Genomic DNA, 19,783 nt, shown 5'->3' with positions numbered 1-19,783 from the left:
TTGAAAGAAGTTAACAACGTGTGACGAATCAAATCTGCATTAACTAGAACAAGATTAACGTCTGTTAAAGCTGTGAAAGACGAGAGTTGTTATACCACCCTAATGAGACGTAATAACGTCGAAACTAGTCAGTGCTTATAAACTTCTTCTTTCAATTGCGATCGATTGGGGATGTTAATATCCACAAAAAGGTCAATTAACATCACGCTCTTCAGAAGAGAAGTAATTCAATATTCGCTTAGTCATTAGTCAGGAAAGTAGTTGTTTTATTATTTGAAGAACGGCAGAATACATTTTCGAAATATTGAATTTCGAAAGATATTACAAAAGTATTCGAAAGCTTGGATTATATTAGAGTTAGTGTTAGTATACGTTGATGTTTAATTTTGCCACAATCCCACTACGAAAATCTTTTATTTAAACCTAATAACAACCCGTTATTAGGTTACACCCTTCCACACCCAACTTCTAACCGCAACCCTTTAATATGAAACATCGTACTACGTCCAAAATCTCGTAACCGCGAATCGTTAATAGTACATACCATTAAACTTTTCGTAGTAGTCCGACTTAATAAGCCTTGTTACTGTTACAAATATGTATACATAGAATTAATTAATAATTTTATATTAGAACATAAGTTTGATACGAGACTGCAAAGAGTTGCATTTTTTATGATAATTCGTTTTCCGTCCAATAATATTATACATGCTTTTGTACATTTTTCATTTCCTGTGGGAATCGAGTATTTAGTGAAACACCATTCGGTATATTTGCTTGTTCTATCATTTTGATAATTTGTTACAAATAAACCAATTTCCATCCACCTAACACGTTTTTGTAATAGAATTTTATTTTTTATTCTACTGAATGAAACCACCCATTTTAAAAAAACTTTGATGACATCACAATAATTTCTTCGAAAGTTTAATTGAAAAGTTGATACGTCACTGGGTTAAAGATATTAATATCCACCTTCCCACTGGAAGATTTACGGTTGTCATTAAGTTCAATCCCCGGAGATAGCTTTTATTACTCGATATTAAATGGAAAATATACGGGAAATCTTAAAACCAGGTGGGAATTTTCATAATTGGAACCGGAAATAATGAAAAAGTAGGCAGTAAAAAACAATGAAAAACGTAATGAGATAGCTACCCAAGATGATGAAAATTTTTATTCTTATTCTAACGATAGAGCAGTTTTAACCAAATTTTGCTAGTACTTCTTATAAACTTTCTCATTACAACCCCTCTTTTTCGAAAATTGCCTCCAAACTTTCATGATTGTTTTCGACATTTTCAAATTTCCATCTGTTAAAATGATCCTCATTAGATATTCAGCAAATGATAATGTATTTGGTTCGGCTTTTGTTTTGAATCAAAATATACAAACAAAAAGTTATTAAACCATCAAGAAAATGTTATATACTACAAGTTATAGATCTTTAGAGAAAAATTACTGACTAATTTTAGGTGGTCATTTCAAAAGTCATGAAACTTTTCACAGTCAAACCTTAATACCTACAGATGCTGAAAAGCCACTTCTGGCAGCCCTTTGTGGCCTAAATTTTTAAAAACGGTCAGAAATAAGACTGATTTTTGTTAAAGTATAAATCATAAAATTCTAGGAAATTACTTTCGATAATATTGTTACTTATAAAATTTTTGCCAGAACATTTACATACCTCCTAATTGTTGACGGAACATTATAAATCTTTATAAAAAAAATCCAATTTTGTCATTTCATCAATCATGAAATTTCAACATAATAAATAAAATAGATTAATAAGACATAATGTCTAATGCCAGAAAGAAATTTTATCACCAACAGTCTACCAGAGTGCCCGTGCGAGTGCGAGCAAAGCATATGGAAACCTGTTAGTTGGAGTGTTAGAGTTAGAGTGAGAGCGCTTATTTAGCATCTTTAGACTTTATTGGACGTACATTTAGAATATTCTTTAGGTAAGTAAAAACACATGTGGAGAGTAAAATATATATAAGCTGGATATATACAATTAAAGAAAAACTTTATTATTCTAATTAAAAAGACAGAATTTATGTTTGTGGAATTATTCTGTTGTTTCATAGTCTTCATCCTCGTGTGCACCATCATATTGGTCGTGATCTTCAATGAATACAGATTAACATTCTCCTACATTTATTCAATTTTTCTACTGTGTCAAACGGTAAAATTTTATCATTAGTTTTTTTGCAAATTTGTCACTGGCTCTTGGTCTACAACAAAAAAGAATAAACAGTAATCTAATAAATTCTCAATAAGAGCTCCTCCCACTTCCAAAGTATCAAAAATCATTTTTGCACTTTTATAATAAAAATCGAAGGTTCTTGTAGGTTGAATTCTAAATTTCAAATTTCCATCAGAAACAAAAGAGATGTTATCAAACAGATTATAGATTTCAAAAAGCGCTTTTGGTAATAAAATGGCTTCAAGCTGAAAGTATATAAGGACAACACTTGTATTCCACTTTTCATGCTTAAACATTGCTATGCATATGAAATATCAATAATAAATTTAAGGTGTTGCAAGGCCTGTGCCGTTATCGAGTTGGTTATAGCTTTGTAGAAAAAGAGAAGCATTAGCATCAGAAACTATGGATTTAAAACTGAAAGAAACGAAAGTGCTAGAATTGGAATTAAACAACAAATTGATAAAGAAGAAAAATAACATGATTAATTACAACTATGACGAAGAAGTAGAAATGGACTGACTGAAGACAAAATATATGCTGGAGTGTGCTACACCACAACCTCAAAATGGAAAGAGGTTTCTACAGGAACGATAATAAGCTCTTATGAAACAGGTTTAAGACCCACTGTATGTATTGCCCTCAAGCGAAACTGGGTTATAAAAAAGTTGCAATAAATTGAATTGAATTAGAAGAATAAATAAAGAATCTAAGAAAGATAGTAGATATAAAGGATAGATGAGACTTGCAAATAACAGTAATGGGTACATCCTCCTCCTCCTCCTCTTTCCATTATCCTCCAAAGTGACACCATTTATATTTGATTCAGCAGTTGTTTCCATGCTTGCCTATCTTGTTGTGGATCTGCCTTCTACTTTCCCTTCTATGATTAATCGTCCCATTAATCCTGATCCTGATATTCTAGCTATATGTTCCAGGTACATCAAATTCATGTTGTCCCTGCGTACGTTGCAATGGGGAAGATAAGAGCATCAACTAGACGGAGTTTCGTTGTTTTCGTGATAGATTTGTCTTCCCTTATTTTATTCAACTTGGTAGTCGCTGATCTTGCCATAGTCAAGCGACGGTATTTCGCTTTTCCCAGTGTTGTTAATTGAGGAAACAAGATAGTTAACATCGTTTACCACTTCGCAGCCTGCAATTTAGACATAGGCTACAATGGTTACGGCATATAGAACAGATGGTGAATAGCAGAAACCTTGGAGGAAACCCGGAAGGAAAAAAGAAATCTGATAACACAATTCTATTTATTAAATGTTTCTTAGTTTACAGGTTTACACAGTTGTTGAATACGTTTTATTTCTGAGAATCTACGGAATTTACGTCTCTTAATTGCAATTGCCACGGAAAAGGACCTTCTAGATCTGATTAGACAGCAGTGTATTTAATTGTCGTATATCTAAACTAATAGTAGGAGAGCTTCCGTCAAGTTTGTAGCGGCATATCATCAAACAGGCTCTAAATCTCGTTTGGCAAATATAATAATAATATTTCTGCTGTTAATAATGTAGCTCTGTCAATGGTTATATCAAGTCTTGTTTAGTTGTCACAGTATGTACACTTTTCACTGGACCTGCACCTCCTCTTTTTTACGAAAAATATCTAAAATGTTTCTATAAAATTACATTTATCGGTGCCTGCACCTCAAATCATTACAATCAAACATTTCTTTGACTGGTGATATTCTCTTCAAAAAATGTTTAGCATAAAGCTAGATTTTTAAATAATTGAATTGTTAATATTTTTATCCTTAGTTATTACCTGGTTACTAATCTTGACTACTTTACTACTGGACAGAGAATTTAAATATAATAGGAAAAACTGTATTAAATAATGTTTTGATAACGTATTAACTTTATTTCAGCTCATGTTGTAAGCTTCCTAATTTTTCCTATTAGCTTCATGATAAATTTTTGCAATAATATTTGAACATTTGAATAATTTGTGAGCCTGAGCATAACATAGAAAAAAAGGTCGTTAATAAAAAAAATGTGATTATTTTTCCATATATTATCTTTTTACTGGAGCATTGCTATGAAGCAAGCGCACAGTTCGGATGATTTTGCCGCGCCTTTTTTGATAATTTTTGATACAACGCTTTAGTAAGTAATACTAATATGCTGCGTTCGCAGTAGTATTTAATTCCTTAAGGTATTCAAAAGAAAATCATTGCAGTTGCAAAATATTTGAGCAATTATTTTTTTGGTGCTTCTCGTAATCATCGATTTTTTTTCTTTCGGATGCAACCCCATAGAATCTCTTTTGGTTGTCGGATCATATTAAAGAATCATAGTTCCATCACACATTTCAATTGATCGAATTACATTTTCATGATCCTCGTGGTGAAATTCGAAAAATCTCTAACAACATTCTATTCGACACCACTTTTACACTTCGTTGAGATTTCGATGCACCCATTTTTTGTCACATTCAAATGCTCATGTAGGATACTTAGAAAACTTGTTTAAAAAATTACAGTCTGTACTGCAATGTTTTCTGGAGTAGTCATCGTCATTGGACCTCTTACCCGCGGGTTCTCTTCGAATGATTCTCATCCCCATCGAAGTAACTTGGACTAAGGTTTAATTGTTGCTTAATGGACACACGTCTACTTAAACAGCCTCCGTTCTGTTTTTGTGTTCATTCGAGCTTGTTGAGATTTGTCATTGGCGCACGCATAAAGATTTTTGCGCACTATTTACTATGAGTCTAAGATCTGAAGGATTGCACCACGTATTTTACTCCATAAATATTCCTTAACGTTTGATTTATTCAAATAAACAAGCCTACAAACATATACTGCTCTTAATGGTATACTAAACCAATTGCTCCTCAAGAAATTTAAACTTAATTTCCTAGTATACTTCGTTGATAGAGTTATCTACCTCTGAGGTCCTGATATTTAATGTATTGAAGTAAAAACTGCGCTGAGAGTGAATAATTATCCTGTATATAATACATATAAAAATAATGACTAAACATAGTCAATCAATTAACAAACAAAGCAAATATCAAAATGCGAAACATCTATAATTACCGTTTGTAAAGAGCTTACTCGACTGGGAAAAATCTTGAGGTCCAATTTTCACACATACTTCGCACACACACACACACACACACACACACACACACACACACACACACACACACACACACACACACACATACCTGCAGGCTGTAATCCGGCAATTACATATTAGCTCATATGTTTTTGGTTTATCCTCGCATGAACCCAATGGGCAGTTAACAGGTCTATTACCAGAAATTAATTATTGATTAGAAGTTTCTTGTTGTGAATTATCTCTTTAGCGCGATATGTGACGCCATTCTACCATATCTGCATATTTATCGCTTTGACCATCAGCTTTAGGACCAATTGTACCATCAGCCCATAATCGCGCCAAACGGTTAATTGTATTGGTGTTTCGAACATAGATTGGGGATTGTCCTTGCCCCAAATTAATCCTCTCTAATTTTTCACATAACCATTTATCCAGAAGTGTGCTTCTCCACAGGAAATTGTGAATCAATAGCAATGTTTCCTTCTGCCTCCTGGAAAAGTCGTATTTATATTCACGAACACCCAGATATTTGCTCAAAGTTTTTAATACGTTTCATGATGGGGAATTGAAATTCAAATAATCACCAACATAACGCTATAATCGCTTTTTTTATGCACACTGTATAATATTTTACGAGATACGTATTTTCGATTATAATAAAGTATTACCAAAACTATCAACAGTTTCTCGAATGAATGGTTTCAAAGGACGATTATAACCTCCATAAAACCCAATATGTGTATAGAGCTGAGCCGTCCTTTTCCAAATAAATTTTAATCGTTTATGTCAATCTATTCATGATGAATTGCCAGACCTAATTTAACAAGAGATGAAAAATGCCACATCGATTTTTGTAGAGAACAGTTGCCAAATTGGAATTTGTTCCCTCTTTCTCACCAAATTATTATATTACGAGTGTTGTCTGAAATGTTTCCGACATAACAAGATATTTTTCCTAAATCTTTTTCTTCTCAATCTATTAAGTTTAACAAAATGAGTTTGAACCTTGAACCTTTTCTTAAATCAATGCTCTTGCTTTTTGACGTTCACTTTATTACTTCTGTTTATGGAAACCTTTTGAAATTTCGGCTCAATTTCTGTCTTAATACTAATCATTTTCTATACAAGGAATTGGACTCTGGAAGCTCTGGATCAAATTGAAGTTAAGGAGGTTAGTCGAGTGAGGAATATGGATTAATCGAATTGCTTATGAGTTGAAAATGAAGCTACAGTACCAACTCAATCAAAGAAGCTTTGTGTATTGTAAAATTATCGAATTTCTTATAAAAAGTTGGGATAACTACAAAAATGGATGTAGTAAAACTACTGTAATTTCCGTCGAAAGTGTCTGATTTACTACAACAATAACAATAAAATTTATTGCAGGATTAATTGATATAGATATATTGCCTCTCTTATTATCAGTTACAAATTTCAATTCACGTTTTTATGACATCCTGTGAAAACACTAAAAATAAATTCGATTACATGAGACGTCCATATCTCCAGATTCCAATTAAAAAGCTGTTGTATACACCCACGCAAACTATAATGGTAAAAAATTAATCTTTCTAGTACGCAATAACTTAACAAAAACAACAAACCGCCAAAAACTACCCCTACACGTTTAATATCCCTCTTTCTAGCTATTCCTGGAAAATGAATGCATCTCCTAACTGGATCGATGCCTCGTATTATACAGCCGACAACCGGGATGTTCCCCTTTTACGTTGCGTAGGCGTCGCGGGAGTACAGAGTCGTTGCAACCATATGCGAAATATTTTTCAAAAGAATAACAAGTGGTTAGAGAGTAATTTAGAATATAAAATAATAATAATAACTATTCAAAATTTGTATAACTTTTAATGTTGATATCGTGTTGTCGTAGAAGAATCTGTTAAGTCGGCGCGGAATGGAAACCAGGATTAGACAACATCGAAAAATGTAAATTCCGCGTGCCAGCTAGCAGAAGGCAATGACAAAAATTCTAACAATATAGTTAATGCCTAGTATAACCACTCATCAAAGACATTCTGTTTCGTCGTAAACTTGTTCATTGTGTGGTAAAAAGAGAGCTCATTAAGTTCGATCGCGAACATGGCACAAGAAGATCACCTGTCAGTGATTTATCACTACACCAAAAGTACTTTTAATATATTTTTTTTTATCTACAAAGATGAGAAAGTTGATACGTACATGGGTCCGATCGCTTATGTGACGTCAACAACTATCGTCGTCCATTGAATAAACTGCATCAATAAACTTTATCTAATTAGAAAGCCATAGTTAGAACATATTTGTAATTTAATTTCATTGGAGTCAAAAATTTTAAACTATAATGATAGATTTTGCTTGGTATTGTCAATTCTCAGTATCTCAAATTCATTCTACACATTTAGTCTTTCTTTCTTACTGTTTTTTCTACTGTGATCGCTTAGAGATATTTTTTTATTTGATATTGTAAGTGGACTGTATTGATTGTTGAAAACTTGTATGATCTTTTTAATTGTAATTCATAACTATCAAAAAATCGAGGGTGTGCTGGATCTTTCCTCAACTTTTTGGCAACTTCCTGTAACTCGAGATGTGCCGACAAATATATCTAATAATTATGAAAAGCCACTGATTGACCATCAAAGTCACAAACAATTTACAAAAATATTTATTATTGGAGGCAATCAACGCAGTTTGGTTTCCCTTTTCTACAATCTAAAACACTACTCTCTACCATCTAAGTCACGACTGGCGGTTTAAGAATAAAATCCACAGAACATACCCTAAGAAGAAATGCAAACGTAGTTGTTATTCACTAGAAACAACAGATTTTCGCTGTCAGTGCCCTCGATGGCAGGTTAGGTTAGGTTAGAACTGATATATTTTCGCGGTTCAGTTAAATTTACAACACAGAATATCTACTCTATTCTATGTTATTCATTTCCATCACTTCATGATAAAAAAATACCGTAGACTTATTTATATACATTTTTCTCTAAACCAAGGAAAATTAGTAGACATGATTACAATATCACTTTTAAAATAAGAACTAATAAAATACAGATTTTTGGAAAAAACAAATTGAAAAGTGTAATATGTAAATAAATACTAAACAGAAATAAAACAGTGCAAAAATATCATATAATATCATTTTGTAATTCACAAAATATATTATGTACAAAGAAAAGTCTCGAAAATTCATAAACTTTTCTCAAAAAAAAAGAAAATAAATCAATTATACCTAACACAGCCTTTTTAAAAAATATATAAAAAATTTTAAAAACAAATCAATGAAATTGTAAAATAAATCAGCCTCTTATAATAAACCAAAGAAAATTTTGATCCCAAATGATTCCATCAGATACATCTCTTCGTCCTCCACTTCCATTAAATGATGCTTTGCTCGTTGGGGGTAAACTGCTTCTGGAGTACAGTTCTGTAGACAGAGAAATTTCACACATATTCTTCAATGCCTTTAACTGCTCTCAGTTATTCTTTAGACTGTTTTTCAATTTTGATATTTTGGCTTTTGTATTCCGATGAACTTAATACATAACCATTTCCCTAGGTGTTAAATTGTTCTTGCTAGTTCCAGCTACAATAAAAAAACCCGATTTTTCTTCGTCAAAACTATTAATTTCCTCTGTAACAATGTAGTCTGAAAATTCACTTGAAAACTTCAATGGCTCTTCTATAGGTAAATTGCCAGATGTTATGGCAAAGATGTTATGGTAAGAACACTTGAACTATCAATTTGATGCTCCTCAAATATCAGTGTCTACTATACCTGTATTTACAGCATATGAATATTCTTGGTTTACTACACAGTCATGAACTTTGGCCTAACTGTAATCTCCATGGAAATAGACAAGCAGATGTGAGGTAGGAATAGATGGGATAGCTTCATACGTCAAATATTTTCTATTGTAATTTGAAAAATCACTTTGAATGAAAATGATTTTCACACAAGGGATAATTTGGTGTAGACCATTGAATATTACAAAATTTTTCCCATTTAAAACACACATCAGGAAAGTGGGAATTCGGAAAATGATGACGAATGACATATTGACATTAACAGTAATGACAAATTTTTATTACCCTGTCGTCACGATTGGCAGGTGGCAGAACTAATTTTGTGTGCAAAAAAAGTCATAAATTTTAACACGTATGTTCTAAAAATCATTGAAAGCTTGTCAACAGTCGTATCAAATCCAGACACCAACTACTTGGTGAGATATTATTTTTATGAGTGTATATCACTTAATTTCTCTATGCATATTTTTTCTGTACAGCTATTATTGGTAAAACAACAGGTTTTGAAATAATCTTCTCTCAAAGTTTCTGTAACCAAGGCTGGCAAATCACGACTTTTATCATTATAATGTGATTTCATACTTTTTCAATGGACTTATTATATAATTTGATTATATATTTCACATAACGCATGTTTCGTTTCGATAACCAAGTTATCCCATTCAGAAAACAAAAGCAGCAGGATAAATTATACTAACGTACCTTGTGTCAATAAAGGTAACACAAAAACAAATATTTAGTAAAATTTGAATATTAGGAGTTTCAAAACTTTTAAAAAGGAACTGGAGAAGACTTTCAGGTAAAGAAAAATTTATTATTACCCACATAGAAGTAAACCAAAAAATAGAATGTTTAACAGGTAGTTGAAATATGTTAACTTCTTATAAAACTGGCATAATTTAAATATATAACATATAAGAATTTTAAAATGTAGAAGTGTAACTAAAAGAAAATATCAGTTATCAGTCAAGATGAAAAGAACAAATAGTTGTAAAACTTTATGATTGACTTGATTCAAAAAAATTCCATAAAGATTTACTATAACCAGAAATTCATTCCATGGTGAAGATGCACAAAGACAGATTTAAAGTGTATGTTGTAGATGAAATGGCATTTTAATATCATAACGATGTTTCAACTGCCCTCGTATTATTATAATCTTAATCTAATCTAATCTAATAAACTTAAACAGATAAAACCATTGTTTGAACGTGCTGTATTTGACGCGAAAAGTGACATACATGTCGTCAAAAAACTTTTCTCTTAGGTTTATGCCATAAATACTCAATAGAATTTAAGTCCGGGTTATGCGCCGGCCAATCCAAAGCGACAATAATGTCATCATGTAAATACTGCTGTACGGAACCTGCAATATATGGACGGGCATTGTTCTTCATTAAGATGAAGTGTTTGTTGATAAATCTGGTGTAAAGAATGACACTCCACCGCCAGTTTCAATAAAATTTCCACCTAAACCATTCAGGAACCTCCTCTCTGCGCGTATCTTTCTCCAGGTTATCTGAAGATCCGTCCTCTACTATCGCTGCCATGCAGGTACACTTTGCTTCCGTCTAAGAAGAAAACGGAGCAACATTATTCGTCAGTTAAATTAACGTGTTCTCTGGCAAATAGTAGCTGCACGGTGAGCTGGAGTTAATTTGTGGCCAGTAGTTGACATTTTCGACTCAAAGTTAGCTGTCTTATATCTTCTTCTGACCGTCCAGTAACTCATAGCCACTTTTCGCGTTTCTCTGAGATCTTCTTCTGAAAAGCTTAAGGTAATGACGGTATTCTAGCAGTTCTAATACAAGCACATACATGTCTTCCAACTGAAATGTTTAATCCATTTCTCTATAAAATCAGGATTGATTAGAGAATCCTAGGAAACTAGAATGAAGAGTTAATTAAACTAGCAAAAAAATAAACTTATTCTGAGAGCTGACGATCCATCACGTTACTGAATAAAAAGAAGAGAATCACTGAACGATAAAATCTGCAAAAACTAAGCTGGATTTAAAAGAGGGAACTCTTGCATTGACTATATTCTGTCATTGAGAATAATATTGGAGCAAACAAAAGCGCAAAATACAGATACCAGGTCAAATTTCGTAGCTTTCGAAACAGTATTAGACTCGATGAATATAAGAGTAATGTAGAAAATTTTAAAACATCAACAGCAAAAAAAACAAAGATATGACACAGTAAACCGATCTCGAAAGATCCATACACCTAGTCGAAGAATTTTGGGCCTGGCTTAAAACGTTTTTAAGTTACTTATAAAATGTTGTTCAACAAGTAATTCGAGAACAACAAACAATTAAGACTGTTCGTTGCGTGGAGCCGAATTTTGGAAAATAAGAATAATTCAATCGGTTATCATACATAAATTTAACCAAGTAAGCGTTAAATTATAATGCAACATGCAAAAGAAAAAGAGGCAGACCTGTACGAACATGGATAAGAACTATCGAGAAAGAACTACAACAGATAAACTCAAGAGGCTACAGAAATAGATAAAACAAGAAAGAAATGGAGAGTTTTTGTTAATAAAATTGGACAGAACCCAAAAAACTCTACACATAAGGATAGCGGCCTCATTCTTTTACCACTGCTTCTGAAACACGTGCCGTTCGCTCCATTATATCCCCGTATAAAGTTTGTCAATAATCTAATCAAAGGATTTTACCACAATCTAATAATCTATTATTTTAATGTAGAGGTATTTGTTGCATCTTACATTTTTGTTTAGTTTTAACTATTTGCGAGACTACTTCATCCCTGTATTACCCTACTCCAAATCACTCGACGTGATACTTTACCCCCACGCAACCCCGCATTTCGTCGTTCATTCAAAACGCCTACGCGACGCTGTGACGTCACTCTGGTAGACGGCGCCATCCACTATTCGCAGTCACCGAAATAAGCGCCGTCGTAACACAACCCTCGAACCGTAGTCGAATTCGCCGCGACGCCAACGCTAGACGATCTACGATTGTACGGAGAATTTTCTAGTCTCTGTTACTGCGCAATGTTTCATCGAGTGAAGCCACCGATAAATTTATTTTAATAGTTTAGGTAATATTTAACCGCGATACGAATATCGTTGTATTAATTAACAAGTGGTTATTCGGTTCAAATAATATTTGCACCAGTTGATGCAATTATTAAAGTTATTTTGAAAAATATTAGTATAATTAAAACAATAATTGTTATAGCAATAAGAAAACAATTCTAGTTATTAATATATCTACGTTTTAAATGTGAATAGTTTAAGTGAGTAACGTGGAATTTGTTGTAGTAAAAACTATATAGATATTATAAAAAAAACGAAAACAAAAGTTTTTGTGTTAATATAATATAATATACATAAATAGCGATTGTTAATAATAATAGTTTTAAGGAAGTGTTGATAACTGTAGCGAACAGTGTAGTGGAAAAATTTCATTTTAAATACTAGAAAAACTAAAAAATGTTAATTAAGAGAAATCTATTATATTAACAGACAGTAAAATATCTGTATAAGTGAACATTCTTGTGACGCTTTATCTGCATACTTAACAATAATATTTAAAATGTGTTTTTAACTATTTCGTAAAAATGAGTTGTGATAGTGAGTCCACAAGTAGCTACGAGGATTCTTACGAAGAATTTTGGAAGGAAACGGTAAGGTTTAAACTTATATATCCACAATTAGTCTCACACAATATATAGTTTGCAACAAAGTAACTTCGGTTTCGTAGAATAAAATACAACACTTTTTTTCTCACCTATAATATATTCACCATTTTGCTGAATGACCTTTTGCCATCTTTCTTTCAGCTTCATGATTCTGCGCTCATAAAATTTCTGATCCTATCAGCAAACTTTACCAGGTGCGATTGGAGGTCATCGTCATTGTGACAGTTTGACCATTCAAATAATTCTGTATACTTCGAAATAAATGTTGATCAGATGGTACCTGATCAGGGTTGTATGTGGGATGTGGCATCAACTCCCAACCAAGCTCCAATAGTTTCCCACGAGTTGCCAAGTTACTGAACATTTCCGATTTGACAACACTGGCTGATTTTCTTTGATCGCTTTATCCATTATATTTTGATGGGGTTTGTGCTGGTTCAGGACTGTACAGAACCCATTCTTCATTATCAGTGATGATTCTTTTCACGAAAGGGCGGTTTCATTTCGGTTAGATGCATATCGCCAATGTTGATTCTATGTTAAATGAATTCATTTTCAATTTTTGAGGTACCAAATATGAAGCTTCTTAATTCGCAACCTCTCGAACAGTTATATGACGATCCTCTTCGATTATGACTTTGATTTGGTCATCATCAATTACAGTAGGCCGACCAGAACGTTGTTCTTCTTTGAGGGAAAAATCTCCAGAACAGAATTTTTTATACCAATTCTGACAATCAGCACCATAAACTTTACATATTTCTATCTTCTTCTAAAGTTACGTCAATGTCACCAGTATCACGTGACACAGTACAGCACTAACATGAGTTATTCAAAAATAAAGTAAAGGCTCTAACAGTAAAATGCGAAAGTACTTAATTTCCAACCTTATATATTAAATCAAGGAATAAATAAAACTCCTGTCGGTGCTAGAGCAAAGATATTTTTGTTTTCACTGCCTTTATTGAGTTTCTTGGCTCCAAAAATGTGAAGTGACTCATGCCGCTTTTCTTATTATTGTCAATCATTTGAAATATTCTATCTGCTGATTCAAATCAAATATTATCTGATTTAAGACAAATTCAGTTATCAACATGGATGATGCAGGTAATGTTTGTGGTTGTGAGTCAGTTGAAACTTGATTTAATATTAAATGAGGGATGATATAGCTTTGTGAGGAAACAGAAATCAACTATTAAAATTCAATAAAAAGTCAATTAAAACTATTATTACCGTTTCAATTATTATATTTAGCTCACTGTCTATTTAGAGCTGTGATAAATTTACTGATAAAAAAATATCACACAACGTGAAGACATTAGACTGAAGCTAACCAAATTGGATTCTAATATAAAACCTCTATTTATCAAGATTTAAGTATAAGGATATCAGGAATTAAAATAATAAATTAATATTAAAATTATTTGGAATTGGAATTCCAGTTTTATATTATATGTGTTCAAAATTTACTCACTACCTATTGTACTGCGTTAACAATTACCTAGTAATTTCTTTCTTAAACCTACTTTAAATTAAGTTTCTTTAGTAAACAATTACATTTTTTATATGTGTTATATACGAGGGGGGCATAAGAAATTCAGAAAGGTTAAAGCTGGACATGTTAGGAAAAACTGGTGTAGAGCGTCACATAAGGTAGGGCTTTCATTTAAATCATAATCATCGGGTGAAAACTCGTTGATTGACCAGTCGAAACTGTCAAGTTCGATGATGAGCTTGATTCTATCCAAGTTTTTTAGCGTGTATCCAAAACATAGCTTTGTATATCTGCAACTCTTTCATGTTGATTTTGAATATTTTCAGTCATCTGAAGAAACTGCCTTATATTCTTGTTCAATGTCATCGCTTCTAGCTTCTAACTCTTAATCGGTCTAGAAAGTACTGCTATCGCGAAAGGTCATGTTTAAAGGATCAGTTGCAGCAACTTTTTCGCTCCGTTTGGTAAGTGCAAATAACATTCGCAAGTATATTTGGCTGGAGCAGACTAGAGAAGTGAAAGGGAGTTAAAACTAGTCCCGGTATATCTGTTTGCGTTTAGAATGCGTTGATATTTTTCATAGTCAATCAAAGAATAGAATATTATTCAAACTCATTGCGTGTATAGATTTCCAGGATATTTAGTGAAAATCAACACATATCATCGCATCCATTTCCTTATTTACGAACACTTGATCCGTACATGCTTTCTACTTATTGTAACAAATATTCACTCTGTCAACTTGTAGTACGCGATTTTGATCTTCTTCTAATAACATTGAGTCGATAATTATAAATATTTAGAGTAAACCTAAATGATTCCGTTTCAAGTATTCATTGGCATAGCATTTTATAAATCAAAATGTGATTTAGTACATAATTTTTGCATGATTACATTTTAATATTATTATCAATTAAAATATCACAACATTACCATATCTAATTTTCAAGTCCTTATATCGAAAAATAACTGTTCTATTAACAAAAATCCATTTCATTTTTTTCAATGTAACATATAGTGCCTCAAATGCTTCACTTTAGAGCATAATTGGATCCATTGTTGTTATTAATATTGTACTGTACTGTAATACTACTGTAATGTACTTACAATTTTGTTCATTACGTATAAATCATACTTTTTGATTGATTTTCTTAGGGTACAAACATCTTTGATTGTTGGTGTATACGAGATGTGGCTATTAAATAGCCCTAGAGGGATGGGGTAAAAAACGAGTAGTGCTTTGGGTATCTATATATCTTGTTTATGCACGTCGCAAAACACGTTTCCGTCACTATTATAGTATTTGTGCAATAGCGCTTTGAGTGCTACAAATTGTTGCAAGATGCCTATGGGGACAAATCTCTATCTCGTGCGCGTGTTTTTGAGTGGTATAAGCGCTTTAGGGATAACCGAGAAAGCACTGAAGATGACCAGCGCCCAGGTCAACTCTGTGAATGTTTCAACTCCGGAAACAGTGACCAAAATACCTTACTGAAGCCTGTAAACGGCAAAAAGAAACGGTTTGAAAAATTTCACACGAGGAATTACACATGCTCAGATTTCCTTGAAAGGTTAGAAAAAGATCTGCTTTGAAAGGAACCCGATTTGAGTCGATGGATGCGATTAAGCAAAAAACGTCAGAACTCCTAAAGGCGCTCACGAAAGAATTATAATAAAACGCTTTTTCGTAACCAGACTCGTTATTTAATAACCAGGCCTCTTATTTGAAGATACAGACAAAAAAAGTATTATGCATGTGTACAAACAATATGATATTTTTTTGTGTGTGACCTTCTAAAGCAAAATTCTACGTATTGATCTACAGACGCATTAAAATTTCATGGAAGATAATTATTATGTATTGTTAGTTCACTATTCTAATGATAGTTAATTATATCGAATTTACCATCTTCATAATTCTACTGGGAAGTTTGAAATTGTGAATCATTTCTGGGTTGAAAAACGTAGAATGGATTATAGTGTTTTACTCAAATTTAGAGAATGGAAAAAATTGAAATTAGTTTATGTAGTAACTAATAAAGGACGTAGAAATTAATTTTTAGTTGGAATAATATAATGGAGGATAAGTTTAGGTGTGGAAAGCCGCGACAATCCTGTTCATAATCATAACATACAGTTTGCTTTTTTGGGATGGCTGCTTATCATACTGTAACATCCTTCGACAGGATCGTACAAAAATACACAGTATATCCTTTGTTGGTTATTTCAGATATAATTTATTTAATATGGTTTTTGGCTAAATATAATTTTTTTAATGATCTTTTTTTATAAAATATTAACTCTCTCTATTGAAATGTTCATAGCTATTTTTCTTACATTTCTGACGTGACATAGATATTTTAAAAATTTCGTTTTATCTATTTTGGAAGTATATGAGGCTATTATAACTGTTAGACAAATTAACATTTACTTTGGTTGTATACCAAATGAATGGTCAGCCTTGGTAAGCAAGTTTTTGTTTGATAACTGATTCAATTTTCTGTAAAACCACATTGATATTCTTTATTTACATTCTTCACACAGAATTTTATTTCTATTTAGTTCTTCTATAAGTTTAAAATATTTATATAAGAATTTTAATTTTTGTTATTTCCGTAATAATCTGTCATTTATTCCTGCTCACAATTGTGTTAAAACCTTCATAATCTTCTTTGTTATTGCAATTCTACTGTGTTCAACGTATATTCCCTTCTGTTAGTGATTCTTTTATTGTGTGTGCTATTCTGTGGAACTTACTCATTCTTTCTTGTTTTTGAGAAAGTGTGAAAGCAAAAATTGAGAAAACTATATTTCGCCACTTTTTTCTCGAAATTTCCAATTGTTTTGGATAATATCGTTTATAAAATACGATTATTTTATAGAACATTAGGTGCTAGGCTTTTCCTCACATGTTTTCTATTTTAATCCATAATATCACCTTCAATTTTGATGTAGTTGGTACTAAATATTAACTCATTTATTGATGTCTTTATTACTTTTACCGTTAATAAGTTCGCGGGACTATCTATCAACATAATTATTTATTCTACGTGATAATTTTACGAACAATTGTTCTGACCTCAGAAAATTTAATAAAAGAGAGAACGAGAAAAATCCATCAACTATTTATTTACAGAATGCAACAGTTTCCAAGCGTAGTAGGGAAGCGAATAGATGTAGCAAATAAATGAGTCTACAGAAACGTCGATGCTGGATGAGATTCTTATTATTTGTTCTAGCGGAAAACGGAAAATAAAATGAGATAATCGTACATTCAAGTTCATCAAGTTTGAAGGAACTTTACAATGAATATATTTTCCGTCTTTGGACATAACAGTTATAAGATAAAAATCATAGAGCAAGAACTAGAACAGGTAACAAATTGTAGACATACATAGAATAATCAGGAAAACAAAGAAATAGAATTTGGAATTGGAAAAACTGTATAATAGAAATAACAATCGATGGCTATAAATAAAACAGTTAACAAAGTAAAGATATTTATAAAAAAATCAAGAAAACTTGATGAAGATGTGGAATTAATAGCTAGAATGACTGAAAGCTATAGATAGCAATATATAAATAGTGTAGTAGTAGTGTAAATAGTGTGTTCAGTATGAATATCGCCAACGGTTTCAGAAATTCTAATTTAACAACTAGAATGGATGAAGGATAAAGATAACAAACGTAGGGCTATAACTGAAACAGTTAACAAAGTGGAATTATCTAGATATTTATAAAAAGGCTGGAGAACTATACGAAGAAATGGAGCTTGAAATTGGAGAAGCTGGGATATAGAAATAAAAATCGAAAGGAATTAACGAGAACAAGTGAAGAAGTGTCGAATTTCATGGAAGAATGGAAGAAAACTTGACGAAACTAGAATTAACATCTAAAATGTTTGAAAGATAGAGATAACAATCAAAGTACTATTACTAAAATAGTTATCAAAGTAGAATTATTTAAATACTCAGAATTCTCTAAATATTCATGAAAAATCAGGAAATCTAGAGGGAAAAATGGAGCTTGGAAGTGGAGAAGCTGGAAAATAGGGATTAAAATCGTAGGGAAATAACTAGAAAATGTAACAAAGTGTAGACATCCATTAAATAATTGGGAAAACTTGATGAAAAACTAGAGTTAACAGCTAGGGTTCTGAACACACTGTTTACACTACCACTAGTCGTAGTGTAAATAGTGTTTTCAGTATGAATATCACCAACGGTTTCAGAAATTCTAATTTAACAACTAGAATGGATGAAAGATAGAGATAACAAACGTAGGGCTATAACTGAAACAGTTAACAAGTGGAGTTATGTAGATATTCATAAAAAATCAGTAAACTAGATGAAAAAATGGATCGTGGAATAGGAGAAGCTGAAATATAGAGATAAAAATCGTAGGAAAATAAATAGAACAGGCAAAGAAGTGCAGAATGGATGATAGATAAAGATAACAATCGTAGGGCTATAACTGAAACAGTTAATAAAGTACACAATTATTTAGGCATCAGGAAACATTGATGAAGAACTAGAACTTGTTCTTTGGGATAAACCATATATAATGAATATTGAAAATAAACTAATAAATACTGAAGAATCGTTCTCTTTTTTTCGTTTTAAAATATAATCCACTTATCAATGTTATCATACATACAATAAAAGACTCAAAATAAATTTTTTATAATTGTACTGATAATATAAAGGACAACCAGGATTAATTATTAAGCGGTTTCTAATACCGCTTAAACAAATTTTGTTCCCCATTGTTATCAAATAAAAATTTAAGATGCACTTGTATCTACTTGATTACATTAAATGATAATTCAATTCTATTTACTTTCATATATTAAAAAGCTTGCAATTGAAGCTTGTGAGCATTTGGGTTCTTAAAAATACAGTTTATACTTCAACTATATTGACTGTATTCCCGCTTTAGGATTATAGTGGTAGATTCAAGTTTCATGATTACATGGACAAAAAAAATTCGATTCATTTTGCTTAAATCACGTTCATGAGGTCTAGAAAATGTTGATTCGATTGCTTTTGATCCAAATTGAGCCAACGCGGCACCCAACGCTCGAGTAGCTGTCGTATACATAATTCTTTGATCTTCAACTTCTTTAACCTTAACTTGGCGGTGGCCCAGTACCGTTTGGAAACTTTTTCGATTATATATTTGATTATTTCAGTTTTTAGCCGTCCAAAACGCTCTCCGTCAGTCAAAAACTAAAATTTTACGGTCATAAAAGTACAGAGTCTCTCTATTTCATTTACATGAGCGTATTGCATTTCGATAACAAGTATTCCATGACAACTGGATACTCAATTTTTTCCATTACAAGAAAAATCTTCACAATGATTCACTCATACGATTGTCAAATTGAACTAAGCGTCCAAAATGGCTAAAATTATATCGAAAATCTCTTATTTCTCAGCTTTATCGATAAGTTTGGAATTTTCTTAAATAATCCTTTTATATTTATTAAGATTGACACAGTTTCACAAA

At 32.0% G+C, this 19,783-nt stretch overlaps 1 protein-coding gene across 2 annotated transcripts in view; it reads left to right on the top strand.

Moving 5' to 3' along the window:
* Positions 1-19,783, top strand: part of LOC130450443 (terminal nucleotidyltransferase 5C) — a 183,194-nt gene that overhangs the window by 122,915 nt on the left and 40,496 nt on the right. The window contains exon 1 of one of the 2 annotated variants that reach the window (XM_056788819.1): positions 12,021-12,765. The exons of the other annotated variant lie outside the window; for it this stretch is intronic. Coding sequence (XP_056644797.1) covers positions 12,700-12,765 — 66 coding nt within the window. The 5' untranslated portion in view covers positions 12,021-12,699. Of the gene's footprint in view, positions 1-12,020; positions 12,766-19,783 lie in introns of those variants that run through there. 2 annotated transcript variants of the gene reach the window in all.

The sequence above is a fragment of the Diorhabda sublineata genome, chromosome 11 (assembly GCF_026230105.1).
Source record: "Diorhabda sublineata isolate icDioSubl1.1 chromosome 11, icDioSubl1.1, whole genome shotgun sequence".
In the NCBI taxonomy this organism is placed as follows: domain Eukaryota; kingdom Metazoa; phylum Arthropoda; class Insecta; order Coleoptera; family Chrysomelidae; genus Diorhabda; species Diorhabda sublineata.
Note: the sequence above shows the minus strand (reverse complement) of the source record. Positions and strands in the feature narration are given on the sequence as shown.